General features: G+C 42.3%; 1 protein-coding gene across 1 annotated transcript; it reads right to left on the bottom strand.

Moving 5' to 3' along the window:
* Positions 1–3,831: 3,831 nt before the first annotated feature.
* On the bottom strand, positions 3,832–4,922 carry LOC121985517 (protein PHOSPHATE-INDUCED 1 homolog). The gene has a single exon (XM_042539017.1). It carries the CDS (start codon positions 4,887–4,889, stop codon positions 3,954–3,956), a length of 936 nt encoding a protein of 311 aa, XP_042394951.1. The 5' UTR covers positions 4,890–4,922; the 3' UTR covers positions 3,832–3,953.
* Between the last annotated feature and the right edge of the window lie 8,671 nt (positions 4,923–13,593).

Here is a 13,593-nt window from a genome sequence, read left to right as displayed (position 1 = left end):
TTTCAGATATGATAGTAAATTCGAAAGGGTGGACTACTCAACAATTCAACTTTTTAAATTGCTGATCCAACTACTAAAAAGAAAATATAGTCCTAATTGAAATCTAGCAATGAGTGATTGAGATACTATATGTATATAATCATTGATTGAGATATTGTATGTACACTTTGTCATTGTATCATACTTTGATAGTACACTCTATCATTGAAATCTAACAATTAGTGATTGAGACATTATATGCACACAATGAGTGATTGAGACATTATATGCACACAGTTATTACATCTTATTTTGACAATACATTCTATCATTGTGGCAAAAGGTAAATACGTTCACTTTCAACGTCCCTGTCAACTCATCTCAAGGTTAACACGGAGGAAGTAAATCACGAGCGGCTATTAGTCTTTGGAATAGTGACTAGTACATAAGGGAGTATTTACCTTGGCTTTACCGATATTCGAACTCCAGACCTCATTGTGGCAACACCTCATGCGCTAGCCACTAGACCTATTCGAGGGGACATAATACACTCTATCATTGTACCATATTTTAATAGTCTTTGATAATGCACTATCATTGTACCATATTTTAGTAGTCTTGACTGTCCGTTCAGGATAACTCTCCACTATTTAAAAAGGGGAGGAAAGTAAATTTAAGGAGACTTTACTCAGTAATATAGTACATGTAAAAAGGAGTTGAGACAATAAGCATTTCACCGTCATTGGTGACAAAAGGCGAATACGTTCGCCCCCCACCAACTCGTCTCAAGATCAACACGGAGGAGGTAAATCATGGACGACTACTAGCCTTTTGAATAGTGATTAACACATAAGCATTTCACCAGCATTGCACCATACTTGTGTGGCAGGCTAGAGGAGAGCGATAATTTATAGATTTTTTTAGTTGCCATCAAATATCTAATTTTTAAAACGACTTGAGAATAATATGACATTATAAAAATTTATCACCAATCATCGGAGTAAATCAAAAGACGTACGTGGTGATCTTCTGCTTTTTTAGATTCGCTAGAAAAAGGAGATTCTCTGTAATTCATCTCGACCTTGAAAGTTTTAAATTCCTCACTTAGACTTGGATACCGTCACATTAGTGGTCACCTTACGACTGTCCAACACTATTGAGAGGGAGTTCAATAAGAACCCAAATTAATAAGTGCATGGACGAGAATCTACAAAGGTGATAAAATTTTCTACTAAATTTTAACTCTTTACTATTACAATCATTATCTCGTTCATTTACCAACAGAGTAAACCTAAGGGAGTGTTTGGTTAGGGGTTATCATTGGTAACCTTGGTAAGTTTTCCATAAAAACCTTATTTGGTTTAGTAATGAGCAATTCCCGGTAATGAGCGATTCTTGCCATATCAGTAATTTGGGAATACAACTCATAATCAAAAAAACCTTGGAAGCCTAAGGTTTTTCATGATTCCGGGTGATATGGATATAGCTTACAGGGACTTAGGAGGAATTAGAGAGAAAGAGGAGGTCAATTTAGTCATTAGACTATTTAGGGCTTATGGCTTATAAGGTGACACTGTTCATCCAAGAGAAAGGGGGCTTCTTCTTTGTGGTTCTCTTCCGCCGCTAGGAGGAAGGTGCAGGCGGACACTGCTTGTGCCGCCACCGTCGCCCACCCTCACACGCACGCCCAAGCAGGTGGATGCACCCTAACACCTTCGTCGTCGACTTCCTTCACCTTCTCTCATGCATGCCTTCGTCACGAGGCTGGGTTCATACCGCCTCTCCGTCCGGTGCCTCCTGCACGTCGACACTTCCTCTCTCTTCCGTGACCAGGTCGTTGCTAATGGTTGCTCGCCATCTCCCTTGTTGTTTGCCAAACGCTTCGCCATCTCCACCCCGCACACGTACAACAGCCTTCACTGTCGAATAGCCTCCTCTTCGTTGTTCACAACCGGACGACGACACCAACGCCACCCCTCTCCACTTCTTCTCTCCTCACAGCCTTAGCCGTTGGAGTCGCTGCTGGTGTTGCAGCTCGCCTTCACGCCACAGCTAGCTGTCGCCTCCTTTTCTCCCTCTCAGCCTCTGTCGACCATAGCACCCACTCCATATCCCCTGGTGAGCATCGTTCCATCGCTGGCATCACCCCACGACATACCCATTGTTGGATCCAACCTCCTGGTGTCTCGCCTTTCAATCTGCCCAGACGACACTCACCATCGTGCCTTCGATCCACGCTATCATACATTTCTGACGCTGATTCAGTATCCGATTCGTGTCGACGTATGTTTTTGGCACTGATCCGACCCTCGGGCCACCGTTGTTCTGGCTCTGTGTCATTGATGTGTTTCTGCCTTCGTGCTTATGTGATGTTTCAGCCTGTACACCGTTGTTACTATCCGGCCTGCATGTTAATATCATATCTCGGCCTGTGAGTCGATGTCCTATCCCAGCCTACGTGTTGATATCATATCTCGACTTGTGTGTCGATGTTATATCTCGGTCTACGTGGCGTGGCGAGGTCCTGACCTGCATGTCATCTTCCGGATCCAGGTCATGCTTGATTAGGTGTCGTCAAATCCAGCTTTTCATCCTGCTCAAAGTCATCTGCTCTTCCAGGTAATGACAAATCGAGCAGTGTCTCAACCAGCTCACCGATCTACCAGAGGGCGCCCCCTGAGCCAGGATACGTTATCGTACCTACTCTACATTCATTTCATCATTTTACTGTTAATCCGTTTCTTATATATTCGTTGAATCTGCTTCAAGCATCGAGGTACCAGGGACCAGGGCAACCCGGTCGCTGGCTACAAGTAGCGTTAATCAGAGGACTTTGGACGAGTTGGTCAACATAGAAGTCATCTCAGTATACCACCCTCCGGGCCATACCGATTCGGTCAATATTCCATCCACCTCACCCGACAGTCCGTCTGACTCAATTTCTAGACAGGATCATCGGGGTTATCATTTTTTTTCAAAATTACCCTTCACAAACACAAACGGAACATTTTCCCCTACGACCGCATCCTCCCCTGCCTCACCTGCATCATCACTAACTTCTTGGCAATCTTCCCATGAGACATGGCCGATCAGCTCAACGTCCCGAAGCTCGTCTTCTAGACCACCAAAACCTGCAAACTCATGACTTCTCTCCGCATTGCAACATCACGACTCTGACGAGGGATGAATTGGCAGAGTTCGCGTTGGACCTAGAAGAGAGCAGCCACCCCTTCTTGTGGGTGGTCCGGCCGGGCCTAGTGGAATGGGGCATCAAGGCGCTAACTAAGGGTTGGTCGAAAAAATTAAAGGGCAGAACTTGTTGCTGAGGTGGTGCTGTCCATATATAGAAGGTTCTATGCCACCGGGCCATTAGCGTGTTCCTAACACACGGTGGTTGGAACTCAATGACAGAGAGCGTGGCTGGTGACATTCCGATGATTTGTTCATCGGGATTCGTAGATTAATACACCAACAGTTGGTATGTTTGCCAACATTAGAGATTCGGTATAGAGATCGATGAAGAAGTAGGGAGACACTAAGTGAGGGAGATTGTCTGGGAAGCACTGAAGGGAAGAAGGGAGGAGATGAGGAAGAAGGCGATTGAATGGAAGGAGAAGGCATGACGAACTATGGTAAAGATTGAACTTCATTTAAAAGATAAATTAGTAAGAACCAAACAATATTAAAATTATATTTTATCATTCATAATTTTAATTATATAATTATCTGATAATCATATAATTAAAATTGATAATCTGAACAAAATAAACCCTAAGCGCCAACCGAATACCGAAATTATACCGCAGGAGCAGAATGACGTGGGCTCCTTTGGTTGTTTTAAATCAGAGCAAATATCAACAAAGTTTGATTTATTAACTATTTACAAAAAGGGGCTTTTATATCACAAAAACCCATACCCCCGTCGTGATAATTCATGTACACACAGAGGACACGTCTGTTCGTGAGCCAATCAACTAGGCCAACGTGGAGCACGCAGAGGTCAGTGGGTCAAACAGCGCAGGCAAAAGGAACCTCCTCCCGTAGGCCCCGTGGGCGTTGTAGCTGGCCTCAGTGACGGTGTCCAGTAGGAGTTCCCCTGGGTAACCCGGGTACGCCCCCTTGCCGAAGACTCCGGGACACGCCGTCGCGGCCTCCAGCGGCGCCGCCCTCGACCCCTGGAAGAACCCATCGCCGAACGGGTTGGTGGCGGCGCCGGCCAGCATGCTCGCTAGGTTGATCACCGCGCCGTCCGCCCCAACGTCGCCGTTCGGTGGAACCAGCGGCGGAACCTGAGGGCCGTACATCGGCTGGTGGAACGGCCACGCGCACTGCCCGGGACATTGAGTCGCCGAGTCGCCGACCCAGACGTAGGCGGACCGGCCACCACGGCGGCCGCGGGAGAGCGCGGAAGTCCGCCCGTGGGAGCCGCACCGACTCATGCAGAACCGCTCCACGGCCACGTCGGACGCCGTGAGCACGACGCCCAAAGATCCCCTGCTCCGCGAAGAGGCGCGGGCCGCCAACTCGGCGAGGTCGGCGTCGGTGAGAAAGCGGCCGAGGGAGTATTCAGCGTCGAGGAGCTGCTTCCCGAGGAGCAGCCGCGGGAGCGGCGCCTTAGACGTGGCGTAGTACTTGGCTAGCGTCCCCCACCAGGAAGCGACTGAGGGCTCGAGCGAGTCCTTTGTGCCAGAAAGGGACTGGACGAAGTCCGATATGACACTGCGCTGCGGGGCGGTGAACTCACCGTAGAAGATGAGGTGGACGGAGACGTTCCCGGTGAGCAGAGCTCCCTTATGGTAGGCCATCATGAGCGGTTGCTCCTCTACCAAGGCCGCGAGGGATCTGCCGCCGAAGCAGCATTCGACCACCAAAGCTGTCAAGAAAAGACGAAAAAGCAGCGTACAAGCCATGGAGGATAAGAAGGAAAGAAGCTGTGACTACCTCTGTTAACGTTTGGGGGGTTTTATACGCGCCAAAAGAGTATTAATAGAGACCACAGTTGGGGCTAATCTCGCCATAAGAGCTATTGAATATTGATATCGACAAATTACAGGGAAGAAAGAAATGTGAAAGTGCAAAAGTAAAAGTAGAGCCTTATCTCTTTGTCAGCAGAGAGCAGAGCAGGTCGACAGAGAGCAGAGTAGGTTGCACGGAATAGAGAGAAGCGAGAAGGGTTTTGGGTGGCGGGTCTCTGTCACGGCGAGCTCGTGAGCAGAATCTAGCTACAGCTGCATGCAGGGCATGCTTGTGACACACGTGACATCTGGATCCAGTATTGGTGATTAACTAGCATCAGCATGAGCGTTAATTGTTATCTTTGACAATGGGTTAGAGTGTTGATTAATGGTTAAGTGGCATGGTAATTAGTGAAGCTCGCCAGATACAATGTACTGGACCTGCAATGGATATGCATGCATGGCTGCCCATGACCGTGCCCGTGGTTCCATTAAGGGGCAATTGATTATACGGAAGGCCGCGCTATACTGTTCTTTAATGCCCTGTTCATCGAACTTAACAGCTGGACTCGCCTCGCCCGCGCACTCAAATAATGTCTTTGTTTGTATTATATTAGTCAATGACGACAAGTACGAACAAATTTGTGGACTCGCGGGCTAATTATTGGAGCAATCTAAAGCGGATGTATGATAGAAATTAATTTAGACTAACTATAAGGGAGAGATTTATTTGTAGCTTAGACTTTAGACTAAGACTTGTGGTTTAGTGATTCGTTTGTTTATGAAGACAACCGTGATAAATAGACTGCGGAATCTATCTAACCTATGATGAATGGACTAGATCCCTCATTTTCACTTGTTTAAAATTTTTATTTTTTAAATTTGTTGGATTAATTGTTGAATTTGATAATATAATTTATTTACTATCTTCATATTAATTTTACCGATAAACATATATAGTTTATAAATTTTATTCATGAATATAATACTTCATAATTTCCATAAACATTAACCAACTGGATATAAATATATTTAAATTTATTTATTTAGTTTATTGAGTTATTTGATATGGGTGAGTGATACGGGTTATAGTAAGTAGATATAAAAAATGACATGGTGGTTAAAGTCAAGATAAAGTGGTGGTCAAAGTCAGAATAAGGGAGCGCTTCCCATATGAATCTATCGATCGCCCCACGTTAAAATTCTAGGGTCATGCTCAAGTGGTTACAAAGTAAGACGTTCGAATAGGGTCGGTCGGCTATAAAGCCGGTTGGATATAAGGACTCTAGTATTTTACTCTGTAAGTTAGGAAATAATATATCTGATTAGTCAAGCAACCGACCAAGTGCAAGGGAACTTGGCCAGGTGAAAATCTGACCAAGCCCTAAGCGCTTAGGCCTTCTGAAAATCCCTTAAGGCTCTCTGTATATGCCCGGCCGAGAAAAGGCGGACTTTAGGACACTTAGCCTCATAAAGCTCTTAATATAAGACTGGCTGGATAAAGGCCGGTCGAACATAAGACTCTCCATGTACGCCCGACCGGGAAAAGACCGAGCGAACTTTAGGACACTTGGCCTCATAAAGATCTTAGTATAAGACCGATCGGATAAAGATCGGTCGAACATAAGACTCTCTGTGTATGCCAGACCGGGTAAAGCCCAGGCGGGCTTAAAGATACTTAGCCTTATCAAACTTTTAGTATAAGACCGGTTAAATAAAAATCGGTCAAACATAAGACTCTCTGTGTACGCTCGGCCGAGTAAAGTCCGGGCGAGCTGAAAGATGTTTAGCCTAATAAATCTCTTAATATAAGATCGGCCGGATAAAGACCGGTCAAGCATAAGTATCTATGTGTATGACCGGCCGGGCAAAGATCAGACGAACTTAAGACACTTATCCTTATGAAACTCTATATATCTGCTCAGTCGTGCAAAGGTTGACAGAGTTTAAGTTACCTAATGCCACATTGTTCCTAAAATAAAACTCTAACATACATGATTTATCACATGATTTCTTGAATGAATCTTTGACATACTGTGGACACTATATTAGTCCCTGAATAGATCTTTGCAGTATTTAACATATAATAGAGTAGATTAATACAATGTCAAGTAATATGGTCGGCCTTGTGGACCGGTCGAGATACATTTAGCAACCTGTCATAAACAACAGACAGTATTAACAACCTGTCATAATTGTCGGAGAATATTCCTCTGGAACCTATTTCGGAAGATATCCTGTTTCCTATTGGTGATTCATTTATAACAACATCCTCCTTTAGCGACTTCTTACAACGACATCCTCCTCCAACTACTTCTTACAACGACATCCTTCTCCAATGACTTCATAGAAGGTTTAAGTTATAAACGACAAAAGAGGTACATCTATGGGTAGAAAAAAAGATTCCTCGGAAATTCTTCGAGGAACAACCTAACAAACTCTGAAGCATGAAGCCACTATTGGAGCAATCCCAATGGTCCGTGGGACCATGTGTTTTAGTGTTTAGGCAAAGGGTTTAAGTTAGGTTAATCCTTATATTTGATATGTGTACTTGAGTTGTGCAGGACTGTAGGATACACATGAGACTCAGGTTAATGGCTTCGGGTCCGGTGAAGGATGGCATTGGGGACGAGCCGCGGGCTTATATGCATCTGAGGGACCGTGGACAAGGCAGCAAGGACAAGGGCCGAGGGAAGCGACTTCGAGGCATACACGAAGGATGACATTGGGGACGAGCCACGGGCTTGCATGCATCCGAGGGACGAGAGCCAAAGAGGAAGTAGACTTGAAGGTAAAAGGTCAAGGCTACGAAGGAAGCGTCAAATGAGTCGTAAGGGTGAGAGTTCGAGTGCTGTGAGAGAATGTACTCGGTACTAGTTGACTGCATGTTTCATCAGTTGACTGGTTCAGTCGACTGGGAGCGAACAGAATGCTTCTGTTCGCTCAACCAGTGTGGAGCAGTCGACTGCTAGTTTTAGCAGTTGATTGGTATCGAGCCGTTGGGATGTAACGGTCGAATTTCCACAGAGGGCAGTCGACTGCATATTTTAGCAGTCGACTGGTAGGCGGAGTTTTCAACCCGAGGCCTATATAACCAAAGCTTGGAAGCTTGGTTAGAGTTTGATGAAATAGAGGTGATTAATCTCTATTAGTAGTCTACCTGTGCCCTAGCTTGTAAAGAGTCCTTGGTGAGAGTTGTGGTGAGGTTTCTCCATCCACAAGGAGCTACGTGAGCTAGCCAGAGGTCTTCCAGGGAGTAATCCACCGACGGATAGGGATCGCCCACCTCAAGGACACGTCGTGGAGTAGGAGCTTTATCTTCGAACCACGTAAATGATCGTGTAGCTTGGTTTGCATTCTTTCTTGTTTTTAGTTTAATTTCCTTTAGCTTGTTTGTTTTGTATATTCCGCTGCGTATACTAACAAGTGTAGGAAGATCAATCAATTTGGGGACGCCGTCTATCCAACCCCCCTTCAAGCCGGCCACCGATCCCCCTACAACCGCCTTATGATCAGGGAGGTTATGGGAGGTGGTATAAAAAAGGGGTCCTCTCTGTTGGCAAGGTACATAATTTTCGCATCTAAGACCTTCATTTGCACACCCTCTATTGTTCTTCTTCTTCGCCCACTTGTCGAGAAATGAGACTGACTTGAGCGTCGGAGAGCCTTGCCAGGGATCCCTTCCCTGGTCTTTGGTCACTAATGTATGGTCGTAAAACGCTAGGGGGGGATGAATAGCGCTCGTGGCTAATTCGTTCGTTTTGAGTAAATACACAGCGAAATAAGAATAATTAAAGAAAACAATGACACAAGTTGATTTTACTTGGTTCGGAGCCTGTGACGACTCATAATCCAAGGCCCACACTCGTTGAGTGTTTACTTTGGACAATTCACTATCAGTTCGAAATATTACAAAAAGAGTACAATAATTAAAATGCTACCAAATATTATACTGACAACAATGATGTTTGAAATTGAGAGCTTTTGGTTGTCAGAGTAGTGTTATGACTTTGCCAGATTGTTTTGTTAGCAGCACATGAAAGAAAGATTGCTAGTTTTTGATTATCCTTTACCTCTGCTCGAACTAGTCTTAAGTAAGCCATTGAGGGTGCCTCCAACCTCCATAGGAGGCGCCATCAGCCAAGGTTATATCCCCATTTCTGTGGTGCTGATAAGCTCTGTTGCCTGCGTCGCTTATCCACTCAAAGGCACCTCCAAGCTTCATGGAGGGCACCCTCCATCCAGTGTTCAAGGTGCCTTCCATCTCCTTGGAAGGCACTTTCGCTCCTTGCTGCGCGAGGCTTTCGACCAAGGCACCTGAGGTGCCTCCAAGCTCCATGGAAGGCGCTTCGAGAACTGTTCATCCGAGACTTTTAAGTCCTTTTCTCTCCCTGCAAGATGTGTTAGTCCAAAATACAAAACATATCATACAAAATAGAGTTAGCACAATAAAATATGAAATAATAAGTTATTTTGACAATCTCCGAACTGTCTAGTTCTGACTTCAGATTTTGCCTCCGGAAACCCTAGGTCGAACCAATGCATATTATTCTCTCATCAGGGAACACGTCCTCATCTACTCCTCTCAGGAGAGTTTACCTGTTGTCAGACCGGTCCTCCAGATCGACTGGACTTTTGCTCAGCGTCCGAGACTTCCGGTCTTCATGCTGAACGTCCACTCCACGACCTGTCCAAACTTCCACTACGTCCGCGACCACCAGGATTTCAACCTAGAGTCCCCGACTAAAGGATTTTACCCAAAGCGCTCGACCCGCGAAGACTTTCCACCTAGGGTTACCTCCCCCTAGGACCTAGGGTTACCACCCCCTAGGATTTTTCACCTGTCTAACCACAACTAGGACTTTTATCACTTAGGGTTACTCTCCCCTAGGGTTTTCCACTTGCCTAGAATCCACTAGGACTTTTGCCTAAAAACACTTAGGACTTTTCCTGTAAGCTTAAGCAACCTTGTTAGATCACAAGACAACTTAAATTTGGACTCTTTGACATAATGAAAACACAGGTTCGATCGTCTGGTGCTTTACCGCACCAACAATCTCCCCCTTTTTGTTTATGACAACGTAGTTCAAAGTTAAGTAAAATATAACGATAATTAAAGGAATTTTAGCATGAGCATAATTATAATAATTTGTAAAAAAACTTCCTTATGCTCTCTCTTTCACAAAAATTATGTTTAACTTTTAACTTTTAACTTATCTCTCCCCTTTGACATAAATCAAAAATAAAATAAGTAGAGAGAAAGTTTATTTAATATATAAAGATAGTAAAATATTTACTCTGTTTAACTTTAAGCTCCCCTTGAAAGGTATCAAAAAGAAACTTAGCTAATTTTTAAGACACAGGCCAAGGAGGATGATCTATGGATCAAGTGGGTGCATCACACCTACTTAAGGAGAACGAATGTCTAGACTTGGGAGGCAATGCAATTGGATTCTCCGCTGATCAAGCGGCTACTACAGATCTAAGATTTCATCCTATCGGTTGTTGGGTCGCTGGCAAATGCTACATAGAGTATAGTAGATTAGTTTGAGCAAGATGGTGGAGTGGCTAAGGCCTATGATTTTTTCAGGTAGGTCAGTCCTAAAAATTCCTAGGTGCAGACAGTGTGGGAGTCGTACATTCAGCCCAATCATGTAGGTACACTTCGGATGCTAGCAGAAAAACATCTCCCGACTAGAGACAGGCAGCGGCGGATCCAGACAAACATTTAGAGGGGTGCTTGAAACATCAAATTCATTTATTGGTTTGCGTAGTCACTAATAACATCGTCCTGGTTGAATTCAACACGAGAATATTTTTCCTTACTATTTTCTTCCATAGAATTCTTAGAAAACTCAACACTTCGTTTTAAAAATTTCTCCATAACCTATATCAATTCATCAAAATTATTAATTTATGCAATCAACATAACAATTGAGCACTACCAAGTATAAATCATGAAATTAGGAATAAGATGAAATAAGGAATAAGATTAACCTAAAATTGAAGGGATTTTACTTCTTGTGGAGGAACGGTGGCGGAGCACAGTGGTAGCGGCGTCGACGGAAGAGGCGAAGTGGCGAACAACAGTGGCGTGATGCGTCGACGAAGTGAAGAGGCGACAAAGATGAAGGCAACAACTTGAGGAGACTAGACAGAGAGAAAAGATGAAATCTCTTAGCGATTAGGGTTTTTGGTTTGAAGAAAAAAGGGTGCTCGGCTTGTCTTTGGTTTGAAGAAGAAAGAGTGCTCGGCGGAAAAAGAAGTTCGGCTACTAGAAAAGGGTTAGGGCAGGGATCGAGCAATGAGAAAGAGGAAATGTTATTTTTAATGGTACTTTTGAAAAAAAAATCCAATGAATTTTAAAAATTACAAGTAGGTCCTTTAATTTTTTTTAATAACCATTCTTATTCCTTCACTTTTTTCCAGAATCAAGGGGTGCTTCCGCACCCCCTCGCGCCCCCTTGCATCCGCCAGTGGAGACAGGTAAGACTATTTGGAGGATCAATAATATTCTTTTTGCAAACAAGTGTTGGAGACACAGAAACATTTATTTTTTAGATGTCCACTTATTACGAATTTATGGAGGAGGATCATAGATTGACTTCACATAGGACAGGAGATGTCTATCTACTGACGGATGCTTCAGGTTTATGGGTGATACCAAGGATGGATGCAATGACTTACTCCATAAAAGTGCCATCGCAAGGGAGCGTGATAGACCAGTCAACGTTCGACAGTCTAAGCTCTTCCTATGCCTTCAAGGGATTTTAGATTTAGAAGAGCTAAGTTGATGTATATCCAGTTGTGTAATGACTTGCTCCATGAAAGCGTTGTCGTAGGACAATGTGATTTTTTTAGGTTTGTGGATGTTGTAAAAATATATATTATGTTTTAATTTTAGGTTCTATGATTTTTTTTTTTCTAATTTTTTTATGAACTATAATTAATTTTATTTTTTTCATTTTTTTTTAAAAATTTTAAGTCAGTAGTTAGTTTGAGAGCTTTACATAGATCAATAAATTTGATTAAAAACAAGGGATTAATGAAGAAAAAAACATTGGATAAATAAATAAAAAGGATGTCTGTCAAACCGATGAGAAGGTTTGCTCTCTTATGTGCTACTCCCCAAACTCCTCACTACATGGATCTTCATCTCCGATCCCAATGGAGTTCCTTCCAGCACTTGCTCATCTTCAACTCGTACTGACATTCCCCAAATTCTTCCTCAGCTCTTGGGGAGCCATGCCCCCAGTCCTATACCAAATCCGTCACTAGGCGGTACTATAGAGGTGGACGACTACTGGCGAAGGTTAGACATCTTGCTTTGTAAAATCTTTGGTGAGGGTTAATTGGACTGTGAGAAGATTCATAGGTGTAGAAATTAATAGGTAGAGGAAAGAAATAATATAAATTTTTTTGATAATCGTATTACTAAAGTCAATAGACTTATTTATACAAATTGTCCAAAACAATAAAAAAAAGATTAAATAAGACATACAATTATAATAATTATAAACATAGTAATATAATAGACTTGTAAATATTATTTTTTCTATTTGATTAATGTCGATCTTGATTGTGTGCCAAATATAATAAATTTCAATTAATTAAAATTAATTAGAGATTATTTTCGTTATTATCATTAATAGGAGGGTACATATTTATAGATATAGGATATTAGAAGTGTATTAGAATTTAATAGACATAAATTGCTTCTAATTTATGATTATTGTTTACTTTTAGATTTATGATTTCTACAATTTTTACTTATTAAAAAAATAAGTATTGAATAATTTCTTCAACTTATATTTGTGGAGGATGGAACATAGTAGAATTGGATATGTAAATCTTTTATATGTAGCCTATGACTTAGGGTAACAATTTGGTCTAGCAATCTCGGAAGGAAAGAAAAGAATAGTAATTTTCTCCATCAAAGATTCCTTTAATCTAAAATTTTAAGTGAAATAAATACTCTAAATTTAATAAATTTTATCCAAATATAATAACTAAAAATATCCTTTTCTATACTCAAATAGCAAGATATCTGAGTTATTTTAGGAGGCTCGGTTTTGTTATTGGATCACAGCGATGTTATCGGCAGAATTGCAAATTATAATGTTTCCCAAAATAATTTCTGAAGAAGGAAGTAACTTGATCTATAGATAGTTTATTTGTGAAAGTTTGTATACAAATTTTGAAACAATAAAATAATTTTTAAAAGCTTGATGGTCGGTAGACCGATGATCACCAGAATTTGTTGGCTCGGCTGGATATTTGGTGCTAATTAAAAATAAAAATAAAACTTATTGATCACCACGACGATGAAGTTGAATGTACATCTATTCTCAGTTGCTGACCGACTTTTTCCTATTGCACCTACTTGAATTGACCCAATTTAGTCGAAATTTATGGAGTAATTTAGTTGGGCAGAACTATTGAACCAGTGGTGTAGATTTTCTAAACATTTGTTTTTCCGTTGGTGGCTGAACAAACTCGTTTTCGTTTTTCTTTTTTTTGCTAAACTATAATGTGCTCAGACCCACCTACGAAAGCAACCTTCTCCTATTCGTCCAGGCAACAAATAGAAGCTTATACCATATCATTCAACTTTTCTTTGCAAACACACGAAATCATTCTGGACCTGAATAAATTCCAA

Source organism: Zingiber officinale, chromosome 5B (assembly GCF_018446385.1).
Source record: "Zingiber officinale cultivar Zhangliang chromosome 5B, Zo_v1.1, whole genome shotgun sequence".
NCBI classification, from domain to species: Eukaryota; Viridiplantae; Streptophyta; class Magnoliopsida; order Zingiberales; family Zingiberaceae; genus Zingiber; species Zingiber officinale.
Note: the sequence above shows the minus strand (reverse complement) of the source record. Positions and strands in the feature narration are given on the sequence as shown.

Coding starts and splice junctions, on each gene's coding strand:
- LOC121985517 (XM_042539017.1), bottom strand. CDS start 4,889: ATGGCTTGTACGCTGCTTTTTCGTCTTTTCTTGACAGCTTTGGTGGTC.